The 26207-nt window shown below is 46.9% G+C and overlaps 1 protein-coding gene across 4 annotated transcripts in view; it reads right to left on the reverse strand.

Annotated features, from left to right (window-relative positions):
* KIAA0319L (KIAA0319 like) overlaps positions 1 to 26207 on the reverse strand; it is a 907721-nt gene that overhangs the window by 555546 nt on the left and 325968 nt on the right. For all 4 annotated transcript variants that reach the window (XM_078681143.1, XM_078681142.1, XM_078681144.1 and 1 more), the window contains one exon: positions 24896 to 25166. In XM_078681143.1, coding sequence (XP_078537269.1) covers positions 24896 to 25166 — 271 coding nt within the window. The remainder of the gene's footprint in view (positions 1 to 24895; positions 25167 to 26207) is intronic.

Genomic DNA, 26207 nt, shown 5'->3' on the forward strand with positions numbered 1-26207 from the left:
AAGACTGCAGCCCCCGCCAATTGTCGAAATCCCGTGGAGGAAATATCGAGTGCACACTCAATGATTTCGGAAGAAATCAACTCTCCCTCGTGAATAATCGCCTGTGCTTCTGTCCGGATTGCCTCAGGCAGCTGAGGAATCAATGCAGCAATCTCGGACCACATCTGGCGGTCATAACGGCCCAGTATAGCCAGAGTGTTTGCCGCCCTCACTGTAGTAGCCGCCATGGTCGTGAATTTCTTTCCTATGGAATCCAATTTGCGGCCTTCCTGATCAGGAGGAGACGTGAGTGGCGTAGCAGGATTGCGCGATCTTTTTTGCGCAGCCTGAGTAATTACCGAATCTGCCTTCGGTTGAGACACTAAGCAGGCCGGAGAAGACGCCGGTGCTTTGTATTTCCTGTCCAATCTGGGTAAGACCGCAGGAACAGAATTGGGACGTTCCATCAATTTAAGGCCTTCCTTCCAAATATATTCCACGATTGGTATAGTGTGGGATTGCCTCTGTGAGATGTCTTTAAAGTCATATAGAAAGCAATCACTTTCATGCTGTTGTTGTTCGACTTTGAGATGAAACCGTTTTGTAGCCCGGATCATCAAATTGTGGAAATGTGCCATGTCCACTGGGGGCGAATGTAGAGGCGAGGTGGGCGGAGTGGAAGGTGTTTGAGCCCTATAATCGTCCCACTCAGCCATGTCGGCGTCATTGTCGTCGTCATCTGTGTTGTGAGGATCCGGATCCTCGTCGCCAGTGTCAGGGCGAGTACCATCCGGTGAAGCCGGTGAAACTGGTGTAGGTGCCTGAGGAAGGTGCGGTTGAGGCTGCGGAGGAGGCAGTGGTGCTGGAGAAGCAGGAGTAGAAGAAGGAAACCTGCGGTTATAATCATCCAGCATGTGCTGAAGGTTCATCACCAAGGACAGAGGTATCTGGGTAACAGGCTCTGAAGGCACCGGTTCGGACGTATCAACAGGAAACAAGTCAGTCCCATCTTCGACATTGTCCACCACCTCACCCTCGTCACTATATTCCTGGCACTTAATGTTCAAATCCGAAGGACTTGTTGCCTGTTTAAATAATCCTTCCACTTCCGAATCGTTTCCGGATTCTTCCTCACCAGACTGGAATAATTTGTCTGGAAGACGAGCACCACTCCTCACAGGACTCAGTTGGATGAGTGGTATGGTCCGCAAAGAAGAAGCAGTAACCACTGTGTAGATGGAAGCCGTCTTCGGTAGAGGTTGGTGCGACGCCAACGAGCCCGTTGGCGTAAATGCGGCACCGTCAGCAACGCCCTGAGGCGACTTGGACGGGATTTTCTTCGTCGACGAGGATTCCTTGCCCGTCGACGAGCCCGTCGACGGGAGCGGGGCTTTGTTCGTCGACGAGAGTGGAGCTTTGGCCGTCGACGACGAAGGCGTCGACGGTATGAGAGTCGTCGACGAGGCCGTCGACGAAGTAATGCTGGTCGACAAAGACGTCGTCGACGGGGGCACCGTCGACGGGCCCGTCGACGGGGTGCTGGGTGGAGGCTTGGTCTTCGTCGACGATGGATGCGCCGACGAAGGATGCGTCGACGGCTTCGTCGTCGACGGGGCGCTGAGTGGAGGCTTAGTTTTCGTCGACGGTGTATGCGTCGACGGCTTCGTCGTCGACGGTCTATCCTTGCCGGTCGTCGACGAGATCTTCACCACTGAAGAGATGGGTCTCACCTTCGAGGTCGCCGTCGACGAGGTGGTCGTCGTCGACGTAGCGCCGGTGGACATGGAACATGTCGTCGTCGACGTGGAGGTGGTAGAAATGGATTTCGTCGACGCTGAAGACGTCGACGGGCGCGACGACGAGCCCGTCGACGAGCCAAAACCAGATTTCTTACTGGTAGGTAAGGCTTTGGGCGCAGACGTCAGAGAACCAAGTCCCGTAGACGTGCCCTGAAGCGAATCCTGTGGGGAGACAATCCTAGAGGACTCCAACAGTCTACTCTTCTTGAGAAAAGGAGAAGGAGCCTCGGTCTCAGACCCACGCTTCTGAGAGGACTTTGAAGCAAAAGATGACAGGCTCTCCACATCAGAAACCACAGACTCCGAAGTTCTCAACTTCTGTAGCCACAGAAGGAGACGGGCCTCTCTATCTCTCAGAGTCTTAGGAGGGAAAGTACGACAGTACTTACAGTTTTTCACCTCATGGTCTGGGTAGAGACAGTAAATGCATTTACTGTGTGGATCCTCGTGGAAAAGGCGCAGTTTACCACATGAAGGGCAGGCTTTAAACAGAGATTTCTTGTTTGAAGACATTTTCTTGAAGAAAAAACAGGTAAAGTTGAAGAAAACTGAGCAGAGCTCAGGGAGACTCCCTTCACACGACGTGCGGTAGAAAATCTGAGGACTTGGGCTTCTGAGGAGAAGGTTCTAGAGGAGGCTACAGCCTGATTGGCTGGAATGTGATCCAACACATAATGACTCTGATATGCTACTAAAGTGAGTTCTCCCTTAGGCTTTTCAATGGGCCTATTGTGTTCTATGGTACTTTTGGAATTTACAATTTACTGCACTATATGTATGTATATTTTTATTAGTTATATTTTTCATGTATACATGCATATATACTGCTATTTTATGTACCGTGGGACTCCCACTTCGACGACGGGGGATATTCAAGCATGTGAATCTATGAAAGACACCCCTAATACTGGAGAAGAGAAGCTTACTCTTAGGCTTTGCCGGAGCGTCCGTCAGCGTCTGAGGCGACGGCAACGGAGCCGACATAGCAGCGGCCTTGTCCCTGATTCTCTGTAGTGAAGCGGCGATGGGGGACGCTTCACTCACAGTGTCTTTTGGCGCTGACGAGGGTGTCTTGACCTTCCCCTCGGATCCGACGTCATGGTGGCCTTTCTTAGGTTTGGACGCCGATGCAGTTGTCGCCGACCCAGAGTCCTTGGATCGATGCGCAGATGTGCCAGCTGTCGATCCGTGCGCCTTCGTCGGTTCCGCGTCCACTACGCGACCGACCAACGGAGTCCCAGGCGTAACCGGAGCCGTGCCGCTGGCCTTGGCGTACTTAGACGGTGTCGCCGCGGTCGATCCGTGCCGACCACCTTTTGTAGAGGATCCCTCCTCTTGCGCCGATTTTGACCCTTTGGAATCGACCGGCTTCTTCGACTTCTGCGGACCGGAGGTCGACGGAGCCGATGCGGCGGCGGGTGCAGTAGTTTTCTGTGTGCCGGCCGCCATTTTAGGGACGCTCGAGTCCATAAGTTTCGGTTTCGTTTTCGGGTCGGCCATTTTAGGTGTAGTCGACACTGTAGGTTTCGGTTTCGGTGTCGATGTGGCCTGCTCAGCAAGTATGTCTGTGGCCGGGCCTGATGGCGGGGCCGTGGCTTGCGGCACGGGGTCTTGGGTAAGGCCGACTGGCGATCCCGTGACCCGATCGTGATCTTCGAAACCTTCGGGGCATAGCTCGTCCCCTGAGCTATCTTCCGCGGCCCCATAAATTTCTTCGACGTCCCCTACCTCGTCGACGTATTCAAGGCCTTGACCCGCGACTCCGTCGTCGTCCGCCGGATCCGCCTCGACCTCCGTTTCGGGTGGGGATATCTGGAGATGATGACCCTGTTCATCTTCTTCTTGGTCGCCGAAGATGTTTTCTGGATCCGGGGCCGCTTGTCTGGCCTCCAGGCGCACCGCGCGCCGGAGCTTAAGAGTTTTCTTTGACCGGAACTGAGCGCAAGCCTTGCACTTGCCGTCGTCATGGTCCGGTGAAAGGCATTTGTTACAGACCGGGTGCAGGTCTATATGTGGGTACTTAGACCCACAGAGCGGACAGTACTTAAACGGACTCCGCTCCATGCTTGAAAGTAGCGGTCGTGTCGCGATGAGAAGGCCTCGACGTCCGAAGAGTGAAAAACTCCGCTGAATCCGACTCCAAGAGTTGGAAGAACTCGAGACCGTGCGCAAACAATACCGACGCTATAAAATATAAGACCTTTTGGTCTTAAAAAGTACGTTTTACTCGGTTCCGACAGAGAGAAGTCGAGACCGCATCCGAACCCAATGGCGGAAAAAAACAATCTGAGGATGGAGCCGATGCCCATGCGCACTGTAGTCCAGGGGAGGAGCCACCTATCTCAGGATACTTCGAAGACTCTTCCAGGACAACAATGTGCGATCATCCGGACCCAACACTAGGCGGCGATCTAATGCTAAGATATGAATTTAGCAGCCCACATGCCTCGAACATAACGTTACTACTGACATTTTAGATCATGTGCACCAAAAACTGAAGAGCACATTGGCGCTTTAAATATAGGTGATACAGTACTCAACAGTACTCTTTTTATTAATAATCACTTTAAGGAAAGTTGGAGTTGATCTTCCCATGAACCTGGAACCTACAAGTTCCACATAGGATTCTGCATTTCAGCCCTACAAACTAGGTTAGAAACTCCCAAGGTAATAGGTCACACCTTTACTGAATATACAAATTACCAGTGGTAATTTGTATAGGCCCACTACAAAATTAATGGCCTGCATGGCAACAAACAGTTGCCATGATTGCCCAACACAATGGTACACAGTGTACTGATTTAGGAAGGATTAAATCTGAAACACTAAAATTCAAACCGGAGACCCAAAGGTTGCAAACTGGAGACCCAAAGGTTGCAGCAGATCTCTATGGTAGGTGCAATGACCGTAACCTACCAAAATGTCTAAGCAACATGATAATATAATATACATAGAAACACAGAGCTAATTCTAGATTGCCACAAGCTAGAAAACTAGGTCAAGAATGAAAGAGGATGACAAGACCTTATTGTTTAGGGGAAGGGGACAACCTCTGCCTATTAAAAACATAGCAACAAGAAACAAAGATTTTTTTTCTTAAGTTTGTGCTAGCTAGTGGATCAGGAGTAAAAATGAAAATTGTAATCGATGCATTCTGCCCAAGGACAGGCTGCTAACATCAAAGCGCAGTTCAAACAAAGTCTAAAATCCCCTAAGAACCGGCGCACAGCTGAATGGCAGCACATCTGCTGCAGATTACACATTAAAAGGATTATCCCCGATGGATAGAATCAAGGCTAGGAACACTAGAGTTTCTAAAGAAGCAATAGACTCAAGGCTAGGAACACTAGAGTTTCTAGAGAAGCAAAAACTGATGTGGTCCTCCCTTGGTTCACAGGCATGGCACAAATTGAACAACAGGTATTAACATTGAAGAAAATAACAGAAAACAACCAGAACTGATGTCAGGTCGATTGAAAGATTGCTTTCTGCTTTGCAGTGAAACGCTACATGCAGTAGAAGATGAATAAACGAAGTATCACTTCCTCATGGCTGCTACTCTTATATCACACTACTTTAAAGAAATCCAGACAACATCGATGATAAAACACAAGACCACATTCTACAAAAAAAAAGGAAAGTTACTTCCCTTGTAGCCATAGTTCTGTATTGTAGAAATCTTCATTGAAGTTATTAACATGTAATATCCCCAAAAAATGGGAGGAATACTCTTCAATTATGACCATCAAAACAACTACTGTACCGCGGAAATATGTGTGGACGGGATCATCATCCTTCAAGAATAAACAGGGCTTCAATCTTTACAATGAGCTGTAACATTTTCGCCTAATACATAAGAAGAATATTAGCCTCGTAATACAGGAGGGCTCTCCACTGCAGCCATTCACCTGGAAGCAGATAGCAGACATCTTAAACCTAGTATTGCTCTGGTTCTGGCTCCCCAATGAAAAAAAAAACATGCAGAGTGACCTGGCGAGGTGGGACAGTTTCTTCGTACAATAAATGCACTAAGAATCAGTCATTGTAACTAAGGAGCTTAAAGAGACTGCACCATATTGAAATGTAATTTTTAATAGCCCATTACGAATAGTTATATGTTATATTACCTGATGCCTAACATGTACATCCATTTATAATTAGATACGGTTAATGGCAATAAAGCAATTACCCATCCAGTTTACCAATAAGTTCAGAATTGGATATCCAACTGAATTGTATGCTCATTGCCACCCCTAACGCTTTAAAACATATGATCTCAGTTTTTTTAGTAGATTAATTGAGCTATGACTGGGACAATAGTAGTCCTCGCATCTATCAAATAGTTCTTCCCACGCCACAAGATCAAGAACGCAGCTTCTTTGCTTAAAACAGGATCAAGGTTTTTATTTTATTAAGAGTTGGTGCAAGTAGCAGTACTTGTTGCAAAAAGGGGAGCAGATCTGAGCAAAGGCCTAAAATCGAGTGTGAATCGACAACCACGCCAACCTCGGCCTCAGACAACTCGTCACCGCACCCACCCACGTCGTCGGCCACACGCTGGACCGCGTCTTCTCCACAGGCACCCACGTCGCCTTCAACCACACCACCGAACTCCACTGGATCGACCACCGCTGCATCCATTTCACCTTCAAGAAACCAACCACGCACCACCGCACCCAACAGCTACCATGCCGCTGCTGGAGCAAAGTCACCGAAGACCAGCTGATCACCACCCTCGCCCAAAACCCACCCACTGACCCCACCAACGCAGACACCGCAGCCCGCAACCTCAGACATTGGATCAAAGACTGCGCCAACACCCTCGCCCCACTCAAGAAACCCTCCAACAACCACGCCAGCAAGAGAGCCACCTGTTTCACCGACGAGCTGCAGACCTCCAAACGTGCATGCCGGAAACTGGAGAAGATATGGCTCCACGAACGCACTCCGGACAACCACGCAGCCCACAAGGACACCACCCGCAGACATCACCACCTCATCAGATTAGCCAAGAGATCCTCCTTCAAAGACCGCCTGCATAACAACGCACACGACAGCAAAGAGCTCTTCGGCATCGTAAAGGAACTCTCCAACCACAGCGCCAACGACATACCTCCCTCACAAGAACTGTGCCACTCACTAGCCATCTTATTCCACCGCAAGATCGCGGACATCCATGACAGCTTCAACACCATGACCGCCCCGACTACGCCAGACCCCACCTCCCCTGTGAACACCACCAGCGCCAACCGCCTGACCTTCTGGTCCAACGATGACGAGACACGCAAGGTCATGAACTCTATCCACTCAGGATCTCCGTCAGACCCGTGACCACACCACGTATTCAACAAAGCAGACGCAGCCATCGTACCACAACTACGGAAGGTCATCAACATCTCTTTCGAAACAGCGACAATCCCGGAAAGCTGGAAACACGCCAAAATCAACGCCCTCCTCAAGAAGCCCAACGTGGACCCCAAGGACCTCAAGAACTTCGGGCCATCTCCCTGCTCCTGTTCCCGGCGAAGGTAATCGAGAAAATCGTCAACATGTAACTGGCCCGCCACCTAGAAGACCACAACATCTTGGACCCGTCCAGTCCGGGTTCAGACGAAACCACAGCACTGAGACAGCCCTCATCGCAGCCAAAGACGACATCAGGCGCCAACTAGACAACGGCGAAACATCAACCCTCATCCTCCTGGACCTGTCAGCCGCCTTCGACACGGTCTGCCATCGCACTTTAAAGACACGCCTCCAAGAGGCCGGAATCCAAAAGAAGGCCCTTGACTGGACCACGTCCTTCCTCTCCGGCAGAACCCAGAGCGTCCGCCTCACGCCCTTCCGATCCGAAGCCACCGACATCATCTGCGGCGTCCCCCAGGGCTCAGCCCGACGCTGTTCAACGTCTACATGGCCCCCCTCGCACAAGTGGCCCGCCAACACGACCTCAACATCATCTCCTACGCCGACGACACCCAGCTCATCCTCTCCCTCATCAAGGACCCGCACACCGCCAAAACCAACTTCCACGAGGGAATGAAGGCCGTCGCCGACTGGATGAGCAACAGCCGTCTGAAGCTAAACTCGGACAAGACGAAGGTACCCACCCCCTCAGCCTGGGACGACTCCAGGTGGCCGACCACACTGGGAACAGCATCAACACCCATCGACCATGCACGCATCCTCGACTCCTCCCTCTCCATGTTGAAGCAGGTCAACGCCGTCTCCCCCTCCTGCTACAACACCCTCTGCATGCTCCGCAGGATCTACAAGTGGATCCTGACCGAAACACGAAGAACGGCGACACAGGCCCTCTTCAGCAGCAGACTGGACTATGGCAACGCACTCTACGCAGGAATCCCAGCCAAACACCTAAGACGACTACAACGCATCCAAAACGCCTCCGCCCGACTGATCCCCCGCCGCAGCCACATCACCCCCCCACCTGAGTCCTACAATGGCTCCCCGTCGACAAGAGGATCACCTTCAAACTCCTCACCCATGCACACAAAGCACTCCACAACGCCGGACCAGCCTACCTGAACAGCAGACTCAGCTTCTACACCCCCACCCGCCAGCTCCGCTCCGCCAGCCTCGCCCTCGCCGCTGTCCCCCGCATCCAACGAACACCCTCCGGCGGCAGATCCTTCTTCTACCTCGCCGCCAAGACCTGGAACACCCTCCCTACCCACCTATCGCAGACCCAAGACCTACTCGCCTTCAGAAGACTCCTCAAGGCCTGGCTCTTCCAGCAGTAGCATCACCCCCTCACCTCAGCGCCTTGAGACCCTCACAGGTAAGTAGCGCTCTTCACAAGTACTCTGATTGATTGAACGTGCACCAGAATATTTCACATACAGTATCTTTTAGTGTGGATGCCATCTTCTGCATTTTGGTGCCAAGTACAAAATATATATATATATATATATATATATATATATATATATATATATATATATGAACCACAAACGCCCTAGAGCTTTCCAGGACGCACTCGTGTTCGGCCTGCCTACACGAGTGCGAGCTCTAGGGCGTTTGTGGTTCATTTTCAGCGCGGGGTCCTTACCGCGACAGGATGCACCGTCTTCTGTCACCGTCAGCGGGAAACTGACAGGAGAAGCTGCGGATCGAAATGTTTTCGTCTGCTAAAGCGTGTGAAGCCGGATCACAATATATCTCCACAACTTGCAGCATCCCACTTAGGGATTTGAACAATTGCTCCAAACCAGTATGTGACTCTGAGACTCGCACGGGATGAATACATCTCCCAGCATGCAATATGAATGAAAACGAACTGAGAACCAATGAGAAGCATGCTTGTAAATAAGTGCAAAATAAAAATGAGCCTCTGAGGTGCACGTACCGAGCCGCCTATGATTAAGAGGCAACCAGCCCCGAAACGCGTCAGGCACTACAATTTACCTGTGAGGAAGTGGGGATAAGTATCCAGACAGGCCGGATGGCAGGCCGAACACGAGTGCGTCCTGGAAAGCTCTAGGGCGTTTGTGGTATATATATATATATATATATATATATATATATATATATATATATATATATATATATATATATATATATATATATATATATATATATATATATATATATATATATATATATATATATATATATATATATATATATATATATATATATATATATATATATATATATATATATATATATATATATATATATATATATATATATATATATATATATATATATATATATCTCAAAGTTGACAGATCAGTTTACATTTTTCTCGACTAGACACTAAATCAGAGAATTCTGCAAGAAATAGAAGCAAGGTTGGAAAAAAATAGGATTAATAGGCTTAACATCTGGTTAGTGGATTATACAGCACTCTGACTGAAGAGAAGATCATAGAAGAGCTCAGAGATGCAAATGAATGTACAGTGATAATGTGAAAATTTGAAAATTCACGAACCTTTGGACCATAAGGTAGAGTAATTAAGAAGGACGTAGGACATGTACTACATGTAAGCGTGCTTTAGATTTTAAAAAAACATTTTACTGCATTTTCATGTTATTTGAAAATTGTCTTCCTGAGGAAGGCAAAGTTATTCCAAACCATAATCACATTGCCCCTGTCTTGCTGTCAATGACAGTAACAACACAAGCACTAACAATCACACCTTCAAGTGTGACAATTCGGACAATTCAAGTCCACCAAAGCTATACGAATGGCTTAGGCGGCAGGTAACAGTCATTGCGAGCGTATATATAGAATAAAATTAGACAGACAGCTCCACCTTGTGGTAGACTGGCACAAGCACCGGTGTTGGCAATTAAGAGCCGGTGCCTAGCACCGGAAACCACTGGCTCAAATTGAGTACTTTCTAAGTATGTTCTAGACTTCTTTAGTCAGTAAGTCTATGATAATACACTGACTTACTGTTGAGTATCTTCTATGGAATCTCTTCACATGGCAGAAGGCTCTGCTCTTTAACCCATCCTCCTAACATGACAAAAGACTCCAGACTTAACCTCTGGAAACCAGCTTCATTCCATGTCCAAAGACCCCTGTATTTACCCAAGGAACCCAGACTCCTTAAAAAATAAAAAGTCACTGTGTTAAGGCCATGGAACTCAGGTGGAATTCAGCCTTCTCACATGGCAAAAGAACCTAGACTTAACCCTTGGAAACTAGCTTTATCCCACAGCCTAGGGCCCTTGCCTTCAACCCACAGGAACCATCCTCCTTGCACTGCAAAAGGTATTGTCTTTAGTTCATGGAATTTAGAGTCAATTCATGGTGAACAAGTTACTTACAGTCGGTAACACTCTTTTTAGTGGATACTCTCGTTGCAGATCCCTCACCTTTTGAATATTCTCCAGGCATCAGATGGAACCCGAAAACGTTTGAGTAGTACCACTGTGCGCCAATAGGTGGTGGAGTGCGGCTCAGCACAAACACTGATCTACTCCACAAATTACTTGTGGAGTCTAATATAGGTATTAGTCCTGCATAGTGATGTCAGCAGTTTGAGGCTGTCCTCACTCCCAGATTCAGAGCCGCAACAGTAAATTGGTTTTAACCAGTGTGCAGATTTCTAGACTTTTTTTTTTTTAAGGCATGGGAGATTAAGTGATTTTTGCCCAGAATCACGGGATGTTGACACATCGCTGAGATTTGATCCTGGTTCCCGAGTCTCAAAGTCAGCAGCACCAGCCGTTACGCCACATCCTTATTAATGGGTAGAGCCTAATTGACAGAACGTGGAATATGGTAGGTGAGGACCCTGTGGTTAGTCTTTCTACCAGAAAGAGCATTACCGGAGGAAAAAAACTTGCTTTTCTGGTAGAGACTTCTAACCGCAAATTCCTCACCTTTTGAATAGATACCAGAACAGTACCAATTCGGAGGTGGGTCTGTGAATTGGCTCAAATCAATAGATCCAGTAGAGACGAGCTTGCAGATGCCTACCTTGGCAAACCTGGCTGTCCAGAAAGCAGTGCTTCATGAACGTATGGAGCAGCGTCTAAGTAACCGCCTGGCAGATGTACAGGACAGGAACTATGCATGCCAGTACATTGGTAGGAGCTTTGGCTCTGGTGGAATAGGCTTGCAGACCTTCTGAAGGCTGTATTTTGGCCAATGCGGAAGAGATCTTGCTGCAGAGTATGATCCAACGGGAGAGGTCCTCTTGTGCACAGCTTTTTGCCCTAGCAAACCCCACAAACAGGTGAATGTCCACTTAGTTTTCTTTGGTACAATCGATGTAAGAGCTCAGCGCTCTTTTGGTGATGTTATGTGTATTTGTAAGTCAAACTATCACCCACCAGGTATCCTGGCACTGAGCAAGTGTGTATGCCTAGCCCTGCCTTTGGTAAGGTGGTTTATTCAAAAGCCAGGTCTTCAGCTTCTTGCGGAATTTAAGGAGAGAGGAGGAGGCTCTGATGTGGAGTGAAAGGTCGTTCCTCATTATACGAGAGATATAAAAGAATGTACATCCTCGTCCTCCTGATCTAGTTTTATGTATGTGGAGGCGTGGGGTGGGGTCTCCATAGAGGGATGAGGGGAAAAAGTAGAGCACAAAATTTTGATAGGGTGATGGGTTGACTAACATGGAACGGCATCACAAATTTGGGTAAAAAGGGTGGGTGCGTCCGCAGAACCAGTTTGTCTGGGAAGAAGGTGGTGTATGGTAGATTAAACACAGAGAACTTGAACCTCGCTCATTCGCCACGATGAGGTGATGGAGACCAAAAAAATGTCTTGAGGGTGAAGAGCAGCAAAACAACAGCTGTGAAGTGGCTCAAAGGGAGTGCACATCAAGTAAGCAAGTAAAGGTCCCACTGAGACACAACGAAAGGAGATGGAGGAAACAAGTGTGGGAGATGTGTCAAAAAATGCATTGCAACCGGGGACAAAGAATGAGGGCTGGTCCGTCAAAAGTAGAAAGGGCAAAAGAGTCAAAAGGTACCATTTACCTGTGGCTAAAGCAAAGCTTTGCCGGGCGAGAGACAAAACAAACAGAAAGTCCAATAATTTGGCCTGGAGGGGGTAAATCTGGTATGTGCTGCACCAAACCACCAATTTGTCCCAACGACAGGCATATACAGTTTTTGTCAAGGGAAACCTGGCTAGCAAGATGACATCAAAGAAAGTTAAAGGTGTTCAGCTGTCGCTGCTCAACCTCCATGCTTGAAGATGGAGATTGCAAAGGCCTGGGTACAGAATCCTGGCCTGTGATTGTGAAGGCAGATCCTTCCGGAGGGGCAGTCCAGTCGGAGGACAGACGCTCAAACTCAGGAGTTCCGGATACCATACTCCGTGGCCAATCCTGGCATCGGATCCAGCCTCTAGCAGTGGCATAGCTAGTCCTGCATTCGTCTAAAGAGCAGGGTTGAGGGGTGGGGGGTGCTGATGATTTTTGCGGCAGCTACGGCCGTAGGTAAGAGCGAGGATGGGAGGGCAGATGCTGCCGCCCTCAAGACTCATCCCGCCCGGGGCGGCAAACCCCCCTCCTTGCTACGCCACTGGCCTCCAGTGGTGGCTCCTCCGCTAAGTGTCGCCCCACAGAAAAAATAATAACTATCGTTATTATCATTTTATTTTTCCTATATACATCAGTGGCTCTTGGGCGGAGTAGGGAGAGGAGTGGTTTTCACTTCTTAAATGCGTAGGACTGCTTGGCGTCCAAGCAGTCCTGCACACTTTGCATGTCCCCCACCAGGCTGCATTACACAACCTGGTGAGGAACATGCAAACCCTCCCAGTCCCCGTCTGAGCATCGATCGACGTTGTGATTGGCTATGGGGAGGCAGGGAGGGCGGGTGCTTCCTGCTGCTGGCCAGGAGTGCAGGAAAATGACGGAGGATGAAGGAGAGGCAGCAGCTGTTTCAGGTAAGTGTTTTGTTTTTGTTGTTTGTTTAGGTTTTCTTTTCTTGTCCCCACCACCCACCACCCAGGTCCAGTAGCAGCCACTACTCCCTTTCTCCACCAGGTAGATGTGCTCTTGTAAGGGCATGATGAAGGGGTTTGACAGATGGGGCTGCAGAGGAAGGGAGAGCAGTAGACTGAGCAGCTTGCTGGCCACGATGACAGAGCCGGGGGTGCCCTGGCCGCAAAACTACTGTGAACCCTGCTGAGGGTAAATAGGTCGATGGCATGATGCACCACTGCTGAACATACGAAAGGAACAATAGGGCTTATGCGGTCAGCAAGGCGGAGCCCTTAGAGAGGAGTGGCCTTTTCTTCTTGAAACGCTCTAGAGAGGAATACGTTTTATCCCCATACAGCCAAGTCCCATCAAAGGGCATGCCCATAAGGATGACTGGATAGCACCAGAGAAACTAGTTCAATGCAGCTGGGCATGCAGCAAATGGAAAAAACTGGCTTGATGGAATCAGTGGTATCTAAGCCACAATGAATTGGAAACTTGGCTGCATAATGACTGTCCTGTATGGCTTGTGTAAGGACAGGCCACAGATCTTCTGTGACACCTGGGAGGACCTCAGCCATCAAATCCCAAAGAGCTTGGGAACAGCAGCCCAGGAGGCCGCTGGCATTTTCAGATCTGAGGACCAAGCTAGTGGAAGAAAATACCCTCTACACATGGTCTCCATTTGATTTGACTTCCTATATGGGGGAGAAGTGATAAATGTTTTCAGGTTCATCTGATTTGTAGACACCTGCACCACTAAGCTTCCAGGGGAGGTTTGCAGAAATAAAAATGCAGGGTCACCCAGTACAGTGGTAGCTCACAATCTGGCAGCTGACTGGGAAGAGAGCAAGGTTTGGCCAAAGCCCCCAAAATGGTATGTGTCAGAACATTGCTGAAGGAGAGGAAGAGATCAGTAGATAGATGTATGCTCTGGCTGGGGCACTTCCATAGAGATATTCGTTTTGACCTTTAAGGTTGGGTTGCATGCCCATGGCGTAAAACGCCCTCTCTCTGCAGTGGCTGGACCAGGTGGTGAGAGACCCAAGTCAGGGGAATTATCAAGGTCACTGGCTTCTTGAAAGTCATCATATCAATTTTCTATGTCATATAGTTGTCCAATGAAAGTCTCACTTCTTAGATCAATCCGACATTAGGATACACTTTTAGAGACGCTCAATAGTTTCATGAACTTTAAAAGAGTAATGCACAAAGTGACTTTGGTCCAAAACTACTCAAATTTCAAACAGTAGACTCTGGGCTTTTTGCAATCCGAGCAGAAGTCTTGCCCATGGTTTAAGAGACCATGAAATTAACAGGTTAGTAGGAAAGAAGCAAACAGCTGAAGGGCTAGCACAACATTTCAAAAGAGTTTCTGATGGCCAGGATGGAGAAAAAAAATGAACAAGCTTCTCACCATTGGTAATGTTCTTTATGGTGGAAAAAAACACTGATTCCTCACATTAGAAAATTCTCTATGCGCCATACTGTATATGGAGATTGTTTAAAGCAGTGCTCATGTTAAATGGATGGCGGGGATGTACGGATACGCGTTGCTACCATATGGCTCCAGAAGTGATGGTGCGCATTAACGTCAGTTTCTTATTTTTTCCTTTTCAGCGTCCTCAGATGAGGAGTGTCAACAACTGGTGTTTACAGTTTGCAGAGTACTAACTCTGGATCTCTTTAGATATTAAAAAGGGTTATGCCACAGAATGGGGAGGTGCAAGGGTGGTGGGGAATGTGTCGATATTAACAGTATACTGGTGTAAAAGCTTTTATTCGACACTTTGTCATAAAGCCAACATACACATATAATATATACAACTTAATCATCTTTGAAAAAAATTTGGTTAAAATTAGTAATACATTAACAACCATACTAATGTGCAAATGCAATAGGTACAAGTATACATAATAAGGTGCAGGTCCCGTGCCATTATTTACAAAAAAAAATTGTAAGGTGATTCCGTACATTTGTAAACAATCTATAATCCGGCTATCTTACAAGACCAAGATTTAAGAACAATTAAAACAGTTATAAATAATTAAAAATGCCAGATAAAAACAATCTTATAATAACATTCCAAGTTTCTTTCTAATTATGCAAACACCATGGAGATACCTACTTAGACCAAATATTAATAGTTTAGTAGTTGAAGATCTAAGTATACGCTCTGCCTCTTTGAATGATCTTGTGCCCATATCTTTACAAAGGGGTATAATCCATTTCTTGCGTATTGATACATATAACGGGCAGAAAAAAAGAATATGAGCCTCGTCTTCTTTACATTTTAGATCACACAATTTGCAATTTCGGTCTTTATTTACCCCACCCCACCGATAAGTATTAGCATTAATTTGCAAGACCCCATATCTAAATTGCAAATAAACAGATTTAGCCAAGGGCGGCTCAATTTCGTCCATAAAATATTCAAACGAGGGATGGTCCTTAAATTGCAAAAATTTGTGCGTTAAAATACCAGTAGCACATCCGTATGCATTAGTATTCACATAATACCAATAAGCAGAATTTACTTGTTCCTTGCAAATATTTGGCGAGGTGATTGACAATGCTGGTGTTTCCCAGAAGTGTGATAGGCCTATTTTTATCAGCCAATAGGAAACATGTCTCAACCACTTAATTGAGTTAAAAGAGTCCAGCTCCCTTACTTCCACTAAACCTGCTCTGTAATCAGCAAGTTCCGGGGTAGACCATAATCTCACCCAATAAAGCAATGGCCTTAGCCAGCACAGATAACCTGTGCGTTTTAGATTAATGTCTAAATAGACTGGCACTAGTGGTGTTCTTACTGGGAGTCTTAATAGACGTCTAAAAAATGTATTTTCCTCTATGTCAAATGATTTTTTTGTGTAGGGCCCTCAAATCTCGGCACCATATAGGGTGGCGGATTGTGCTTTGGCTTTAAACACTTCAATCGCTGGGGTTATAGCTTTTGAAGTGCTCCCACCATGTATTTTTAAAATAGGGAGAGAGTTCTGCTTCAATATTAACCTACTTTTTACTAATTGGTTTGTCCAAGACAGTCTGCTGTCCAGCCTGATGCCGAGATAATCAAATGAGTCCACATAGTCAAGTTTGGTACTATTTAGAACTAAGTTCTTCTTGAATGTTTTAGAGGGATTAATGGCCATGTATTTAGTTTTAGATGAGTTAATTTCTAACCCTTTTAACTCGCAATAACTATTGAATTTATTTATTAGGTTTTGCAAACCTTTTGGTGTTTGGGATATTAGGATGGTGTCATCCGCAAATAGCAATGCTGTGACTGCCTCATTGCACAATTTAGGAGAATCATGGTTACATTGTGCTAGGTAGTGGGGAATGTCGTTTACAAATAGGGAGAAAAGGGTTGGGGCCAATACGCACCCTTGCCTTACCCCCCTTTTTACTGGGATGGCTCGAGTGAGTTCACCATTCCTTCCCCACCTAACTTTAGCAAAATTATCGGTATGGAGTCTTATAAGATTAACCAATAATTCATCCGGGACACCCATCTTCTTTAGGCAATCCCATAATAAATTGCGGGGAACAAGATCGTACGCTGAGCGTAGATCTACAAATGCAACATAGATACTACACTTCTTTATCTTAATGTATTTCCAACATATACACATAAATCTATACACCTGATCTACCGTGCTTGTCTTTGTTCTGAATCCAGCTTGGAATTTAGAAAGGATTTCGGATTCCTCTATCCAGTTTAAAAGCCGATTTAAAATATGTCTGGCAAAAATTTTCTGTAAAATATCAATTAAACTAATTGGTCTGTAATTACCCGGGTTGTAACGATCCCCTTTTTTATAGGTTGTCACAATTTCTGCCTCCTTCCATGATTCTGGGATCGGGGTTCCCAGCAGAATGGAATTACACAAATAGTTTATATAGGGGCACCATACATCAACGTTATGGGAGAATAAATCACCAGGTAATTTGTCAGGGCCTGGGGCCTTGCCTGCCTTTCTTGCGTGTATTGCGCACAAGGTTTCTTTAGTAGTGAACTTCACTGTGTCAATGTCCTGTGTAAAAGAAACGGGATTATTGTACTCAGAGGGTGACCCTACCTCATCATACAAAACCACAAAGTGATCAAACCACACATTTTCATCCAAATAAAAATCCCTATTAGAGCTGCCTATTTTATTATTTTTTGCTATCAAGTTCCAGAAGGTGCATTGATCGTGACTCCTAGCAGCACTCAGGAGATCCTCCCAGATTAAATCATCCCATTCTCTTTTTGCATTTTGCAGAAGTCTTTTATATTCCTGTCTGCATTCTCTAACCCTCAACTGATCTTTAAATTTCACGGCAGTGATTAATTTAGTTTTAGCTAGATGACACTGTTTATTGTACCATGGTGTCTCTAGTTCCAGTCTCGACGCGACACAGAGGGGGCCCTCTTGATAACTGTCCACACCTGACACAGACTCCGCCGTCCCTCTCCCCCCCCCTCACCCCCCCTCTTCCCCGCCCCCCTCCCCCCCTCCTGTCCTCCCCCCCATTCCACGCGGCCCCCCCCCCCCTTTCCCATCCCCCCCTCCTCCCCCGAGGACTGAGGCCTTTTCACGGCGGAGACGTCCCCTGCCACTTTCGCCTCCCTGCCGCTCGTTCCCTCCCCCCCCCCTCCCTTGCCGTACAGCCGCGACAGCGCCGCCTCCACACTCGTCCCCGCCCCCGCATATCCCACATCGGATGCACCACACACAGTTAGGGTCCTAGGCACACTGCCACACGCACGAATGCTAGTCCAACAGTTATTGAAATGTTTCTTCCCCCCCCCTGTATTGGACTACCCAGTTAACTCTTTTGGTTGACACAGAGGCCGATCATACTGTGCCCTAGATCATACCCGGCCACACTTCCTCGTCTACATCTCACGTGCGGCTGCTTCGATGCGCCCAGGACCAGGAAGCGGACACCCAGCGATCCATGCGACGTCGGAGGGTATCCTGTTGCCTCTATCCTCAGCTACTTGGCTCAGGGGACTCCATTTCACACAATGACTGTTGACTTTTTCTTCTTGAACACGCTGGTCCCTTTTTGCGGTGCTGCGAACTGCGGGCACTGCACCATGGTTCACTTCCTGGCACAGTCACTTATGTACTAATGCACCTCTACCAGCAACTGTTTATTTTCACTCATGTGTAACTGCTGTGTCGACATGTGCCATCTGCTGGGTACTGTTTGTGGCAATAATCCGCTGTTATGACACTGTATAATTGACTATTGGTTTATCTGTGAAATTAAATAAAGTTTGAGACCGTTGGTCTTTAAAAAAAAAAAAATGGTGTCTCTAGTTCCAGTTGCCTCCTTGTGTTATCTTTTTTATTTGTACAACTTTTGCTCAGAAGGGGAGTTAGTGATTCCACTAAATGATAATGCATTTTCAAAACCTCAGAGGATCCCAACCTTAAGTTTTCATATAGAGGGATGATATCTGAGAAGGCATTATAAATTCCCAGAAGCGTCTCCTCTTTTGCTAGAATATGAGGCCATTTAATAGCTTTCCTATTGTTGGAAACAACAACCTCGGCCACCTCCCTCTCACTTTCCATTGTACTATTATGTGTCAAAAAGGGATCCGACACTAGCTCTAGTATTAGTGGGAAATGATCACTCTCTGGAGTGGAGAAGCGTGGCTCAGTGGTTAGAGGCGGCAGACCCGGAAGCTGAGATCAGCCGTGGACCATGGTTCGATTCCCCGCCTCGGCGGGTCTCGGGCTCAAAATTCCACGGACTCGACAATTCTCGCTCCGGTGCCTACTCGACTCACGGGGTCACACTCTGCGACTCTGGGCAATAGCTTGCTTAATCTCCACTACGGCCCCTCGCGGCGGGATGCCTGGCTTTCACCTTGTGGATACCCTGCCGGGGTATCTCACAGGGGAATACCAGGACGGGTTCCCTAAGCAAGCGCCTTGATACCTTCGGGTGATACGTGCGCTATATAAGTCGCAATACATTTACATACATTTACATTTACACTCTCTGGTCTATTCACGACCTTAAAGGCCAGCAATAGGTACCAGAGGTTAGTTGAGATCAACATAAAATCAATCAGAGATTTGGACAACCCTTTACTAAATGTGGTATTAGCTGGCTTGTCCGGGTCTAGTCGCCCATTGCATGCCCTCAAACCGTGGGTCACAGTCAATTCATATATCTGCATAGCAGCCACTGTACATCTTACCGACTTTATGTTATCCAGGGAGGGGATATCAAGCGCTTTATCTTCATTTTCCAATAGATTTTCGAGCCCTACCATGGGCTCGAACTGGCAGTTAAGATCCCCGCCTATAAATATTTTGGAATCAGGCTCTAAGTTGCACAAGTAAGAGCTAAGTTGTTCAATAATCAATGATTCCTTATTTTGCGGAGAAGGTCTATTGTAAACATTTATCATATACACATGACCCATATCTTTCATAGTTAACTTAACACCAAGTAAATCATTGGAAGCAAGGTTCAGGGGTGTTACAACAACATCTAAGGATATACTTATCCAGATTATTAATCCCCCTGAGGGTCTACCTCTCACCGATGCAATTGCCCCACAATAAAATGCTTTATAACCAAGTCTATGTACAATGTTAGTAGCCCATGTTTCCTGTAGAAATATAATGTCATGCTCCTCCATAAAGGAGCTCCAGTTACTATCACAAAGGTTCCTGGACAGGCCGGCGATGTTCCATGACATTATTTTTAGATCTCGGGTGGGCTTACTGTACATTTGGTAAGCTGGGTCGCTATTACTTATAATCAGTGCTTCCTCCTCGTTGCGTAACTCCAAGGAATTTTTCCCACACTCCTGGTCATTGGATGCTTTATTATCCGGTGACAATAAATCATGGGCCGGAGCATTACTGTCGTCATTTGGGATCAGTCCTTGATAGCTAACCAAATATCTTCCAGGCCTTTTCTCTGCCTGCATAGGCCTGGTTATCTCTATTTCTGAGTTCAATACCATAGTACGTGAATTTAGTGTGTCACCTGATTCATGCTGATATGCACTGAAAGTAAAGGAAGGCAATCCATTAGGGTCATTGTCCTTATCTTCTTGTCAACGACCCCACCATGACCAATTACTATCCGATCCCAAGTTTATCGAGTGTATTCTTTCAACTGGGGTTGGAGGATCGAAAAATGAATAACTATTGGTAATTGGGCCTGAATATTGAGGGGCTCTGCTTTCTTGCTTCCGTTGCATTGGATAAAAGTAGCTAAGATCGCAGGTTCCAATTCCTTGATTGCCTCTTCGTGGTTGTTGACTATATACAAGTTTTGCTACAGAGGGATCTTTAAAATTAACCAGGATACAGTCCCCTTCTATATCTTTAGACCTAGTACCCAGCCAACTGACTCTACGAACTTGAATAACTTGGCAATTGACAGAGTGGGGGAGAGGTCTGTTTTCCTTTAACCAATATAAAGTCTTGTTTTTTAATTCATCATAAGACTCCCTTTTGTTCGATTTCAATGGGGGAACCCCAGTAAGAACTACCACATATGGTTGGCATCCTGGTGGCAAGTGTGCGTTTGGGACCTTCTTTAGCATCTGTAGTCCTATACTGGGGTCAGATGTTTGAGCATTGATGTTATTACTGTTGACTATAGGTCCCAATCCATTAGGTGGTTTTGTGGGTTCCAAGGTTTGAGGGTTAGTAATATTTGGTATATGTTTTATTTTACGTGGTGCAGGCTTTGGGGGAGCAACCAGTTGTTTTCCGCTGTCCGGTGGTAAAACTTTCGGGAGCTCCCGACTTAATTCTCCCAGTACAACATTAGTTCTGCTTTGGTCTACTGCAGCCCTACCGTTCCTAGATGGGCACGATGGTTGCATAAGTTTGGGTGATACTGTGCTCTTCTCCACCCTTACAGTATCTTGGCCAGACTTTGAATGAAGTTTAATCAGCGATTTTATGGAAAAAAAATTGTCCAAGGATGTTTGCTCGAATTTGTCCAAGCGATCTGATAACCCTTTCAACTTGTCAGTTACTGGCAGCAATAAAGATGTCATAAGCGATTGGATCCGCTCCATCAGTAAATCTGATGCTGGTAGTTCCTCAAGATTATTTCCTGGATCAGTAGCCACAGCGGTATCAACCGAGACATTAGATTGGTCACACTCCGGAGGTTCAAAACGTTCCACCTCATTAGTCGTAGAGTCATTTACTACTGCTTTGTTGTACGCTCCCACATTCATATAATTTTTGCGAATTCTTTTTAGAGTCTTTAATCTATAAGCCTTACGTGGGGTGAGTGGTCTTTTTCGTTTTACTGCAGCCCTTCGTGCCTTCTGTGGAGGTGAATGCAAATTTAGATCTGTGGGTGTATCATGTACAGTTATTAAAGGCAAAGCTGGAGGAGCTGGCGCTACAGAATTCATAACATTTCTGGGTCCAACATTGGTTGGCATTACGTTTACAGATACAGGATCGGATACAATTTGAAGGTCACTATCCGGTCTCAAATCGACAATACATGGTCGCTGGTCGCTAGGGATAATGGAAGTAATTGGTTCAGCTTGAATAACATTCGGAGGAGATTTGGCGTGCGCGAGAGACCCTATAGAGGATCGCTTGTGCGCCAAGTATTCGCGTGAGAGCCTACGTTCTGCTAGAATGATCTCCTTCTCTACAACAGAAACTGCACGCGTGATGAAATTATCCATGGTCCCCATTGTAGAATTCCCCTCTCTCCGTGAATTTCTACCTGAGCGAGTTGACATTGGGGAATATGTAGACATATACGAATGCTTAGCACAATTAGTCTAATTACTGTATACCTTTGCGCGATGAGCCTCTGGCGTTAGGGGGTTGGCCCGTCCCCTGCAGCCTCCGCAGATGATGTACTCACACAGCCAGCAGGCGAGGACAAACAGCGTTGGTGGGCTGATGGGTCCCACGTAGCGAAGCGGCTCCCGCGCAGCGGGAGCGGCGAGCCGCAAACAGTCAGCAGACAGCCAAGGTAAGAGGACAAGCAGGCTCCCAAGTCGTCGTCCCAAACACTGCAAACAGGGTCACAATGGCAAATGCCCGAACTCTCCTTTTACTCGTTTGCCGGCGGGGGCGGGGCACGCAGGGGGGCGCTGACCGGATGTTACGTGGTCAAGCAGGGACTCCTGGGATAGTGAGTCCCTGCCGCGCTACCCCTGCAGCCTCCGCAGATGATGTACTCACACAGCCAGCAGGCGAGGACAAACAGCGTTGGTGGGCTGATGGGTCCCACGTAGCGAAGCGGCTCCCGCGCAGCGGGAGCGGCGAGCCGCAAACAGTCAGCAGACAGCCAAGGTAAGAGGACAAGCAGGCTCCCAAGTCGTCGTCCCAAACACTGCAAACAGGGTCACAATGGCAAATGCCCGAACTCTCCTTTTACTCGTTTGCCGGCGGGGGCGGGGCACGCAGGGGGGCGCTGACCGGATGTTACGTGGTCAAGCAGGGACTCCTGGGATAGTGAGTCCCTGCCGCGCTACCCCTGCAGCCTCCGCAGATGATGTACTCACACAGCCAGCAGGCGAGGACAAACAGCGTTGGTGGGCTGATGGGTCCCACGTAGCGAAGCGGCTCCCGCGCAGCGGGAGCGGCGAGCCGCAAACAGTCAGCAGACAGCCAAGGTGAGAGGACAAGCAGGCTCCCAAGTCGTCGTCCCAAACACTGCAAACAGGGTCACACTAAAACCATTTTAAACACTAAAACATCATTACTAAAAGCAAGAAAACATCTTCTTCCGATGGATACTTCTAACCACAGATTCCTCTTCTTAAAATAGGTACCAAAGCAGTACCTCCACAAGCGGGAGGATCTGTGGAGTGGACTCAGAACAAAAACTTACGGCAAACTGAGTGGGCAAAATCTCTTTCCCACCAGACCTGGTTGTCAAAGCAGCAGTGTTTTGTGAATGGAAGTTTTGCCACCCAAATATCAGCCTGGCAGATATGAAGGATGGGCATTAACTCCACTAACAGAGTGGTAGTAGCTTTAGCCCTAGTAGAATGACCTCTCAGACCTTCCCCGGACTGCTTCCTGGCAAGCGCGTAGCAGATCTTAAAGTAGAGAATAAGGTTCTCTTCTCTTCTGCACAGCCTTGCATTTATTGCTCTTGAGTACACAAAAAGCGGAGCCATTTGGGTTAGAACCCATGTAACCTTTCCTCCTCTTGCCAGGGGTGAAGGGGAGCAAGGAATACTGGTGGAAGAGTGATGAATTACTCACCATGGAAGGAAGCCACAACTTTAGGTAAGAAGGCTGCTTAAGTACTCCACACCAGTTAATCCGGGGATAAAAAGTAGTGTAGGGAACTGAAAGTGTACGTAGTTCACTGATGCGACGGTCTGATGCAATCCCAATGAGAAAGAGACTTTTAGGTTAGGAAATACAGCAAGCAGCTATGTACTGGCTCTTAGGCAACACACATGAGGAATGTCAATACCAAGTTATGGTCCCACTGTGGCCTCATTATAAAATGTGATATAAACAAGGATGGTTGGTCCAGAAAATGAAGAAAGGCTGACCTTTTACAGTTCATACAGCTAGGCCTTGGTGGGCTAAAGAGAAAACAAATACAAGGACATCAGACTTCTTCGCCAATTGAGAGTCTGTATTTCTATACTGCAGGCTTGTGACCATTTTCAGCTCCTATGAGGAAAGGCTGGACTGCTGTGGATTGTGTTCAACATCAGTGGTGCCCACTATTTATCGGGGGTAGTGGGGCGGGGGGGATGGGGAGGGTTGTAAATGGGGGGGGGGGAGAGAACACTTACCCCACTTACCTTCAGGCCAGCCACTCTGCCCGCTTTCCGCTGCCACTTGCTCCTGTAAGCAGGAACAGGAAACACCCAGGCTCCTGACTTCCCCTAGCCAATCACAGCATGGATCGGGACTCAGGCAGGGAATGGGAGGCTGGGGCATGTTCTGCACCCAGGCCGTAATGCAGCCTGTGAGCAGAACATGCAAAGTGCGGATGAGGGTTTGGCAGGCCCCAGATGGCCGGTCAAAACAACATTAAACACCTTGGAGAAGGCAAACCACTACTCCCCTGCCCTGCTCTGCAGTCCAGCCACGCCCCGCCTCAGGAAAGGAAAATTAACACTAATTATTATCATTTTAGTTTTCTTTAACTAGTTCTCTGTGAGCAGGGGGGCAACGCACCTCCTCCTTACCAGAGGAGCCGTATGTGCAGGTTATTGTTACTGCTGCCACTAATGTGCCGGTTGTGTGTGCTGCTGTTTTAAGTGAGGATGAACTACCCTGCTGCTGAAAGTACTGTAACTAATGGGTGTGCATGGGAAATCTGCTCTGATGCTTCTGTATTTTACCTTTTCTATGGGGCCGAAACTGGAGTGACACTGCCCATACGGAATGTACTACGTGTATGTATGAAGTTTAAAAAAACGATGTAGACTAAAAGAAAAGCCAAAATAATTGGCTATCCCAGTGCTCGTTTTTCACTTAATATTTCTCGATAGTGGTGTGCAGTAAAATAGTTAGCCAGGGCCACCGAAGCACAGATATCTCTCATCAACTATATTCTGTACAACTGAAGGATAAGAAGATTAAATGGTCAGAAAATCTCTCCCCAAAGGGTACGTAAAGCACTGTAGATATATTGTAGTCTCAGGGATAAAGCATATATTGGAAATTCTGCCAGAGCAGTAGAAGTGTAGAAAGGATAGAGAGACCTACCTGGAGGCGTGGGAGTGGCAGCCGCCACAGGAGCCTTTGAGGCTGCTGTTGTGTTGCTCTTATTTGCTGGTAGGCTGGACGTAGGCGATGGAGTTATCAATTTCCCTGGTGCTGGATTACCCGTGGGTGCTGGCTGGCTCACAGGTCCCGAGTGCGTGGCCGTATTGTTACTCTGCTCAGGCTTGACTTGTCCTGCTGCAGTTGTGCTGCCCACCGTGATGAGACTTGCTGCTGTTACCAACTCTGAGGGCTTGTCACCGGCTGATACTTTCTGATGGAAAAAAGAGGAGTACTATAGTGAGCGTCGACAGAATCATCATATTTTAGGTCAATCCAAAAAATCGCCACCTGCTCCCACAGCCACGACTAAATAAACAACACCAAGGGGTATTAACAATACAATAAAAAAAACACTCTAAAAAGATGCCCACGAACTTGAGACTTCAGTTCGACAACCATTTTAGACATGAACTTGTTTGTTTGAGTTTATTTATTGTTATAAGTTATTTAAAACGGTCACAATATTTTACAAATAATACAAGATGATAACACTATTTTGAATAAAATACTTCGTTGTTACTTCCCTGATTTGTCCTTTACTTAAGAGTTCTCACAGTTATTTCACTAATATATATTAATGAAATCATTTAGCATCTTAGGTGCTGGTCATTTCCTTCTGGTAAGAGACCAGTAACGTTCAATTTAGTTATTATATGGTGCTGTTGTGCAAGTAAATAAATTAAGCTGGATTTCAATTTTCAAGGAACGTCAGAGTCTCCTAAAATATTCGTGCAGCTATCTTCTGCTCAATGTCGACCAATTGTTTAATATTGACCACTTGCTACTACTGGGACTGTACTTTCGGAGCCCTGTTTGAGTGCTTTGTCGTGGAGTTGCAAGAATCTCAATAGTTTGCCATTAAGCTGGGGCTCCGTAGAATTAAGGCTCCACATTAAAGCCGTTCGGCAAGTGCGAATACCCCTCCCGTTGAACAAGCATTGGAAATGCAATAGGTCTCGCAATAGAAAAGTTTGAGCGTTTGGTGTGGTAAATGTAAATATTTTTTTATTTTTGTTTATGTTTTGCAAATTATAAAAGTATTAATTTTGTTATTTGAAATGCCAATAGTTATAAATTGTATTGGGTTGGATGATGGTCGCGGGGAGAAGGTTTAAGGAGCTAGGACTGCGTGTCCATGTCTGCAAGTGCGGAAAATCGTTTAGAGGGGTGGGGGAAGCAGGTAGAGAGCGTGAATGGCGACAGCTAAGTGTGGGCTTTTGCAGGAAGGGCTTTTGCAGGGAAGGAAGTCGGC

Source organism: Lissotriton helveticus, chromosome 3_1 (genome assembly GCF_964261635.1).
Source record: "Lissotriton helveticus chromosome 3_1, aLisHel1.1, whole genome shotgun sequence".
Lineage (NCBI taxonomy): Eukaryota > Metazoa > Chordata > Amphibia > Caudata > Salamandridae > Lissotriton > Lissotriton helveticus.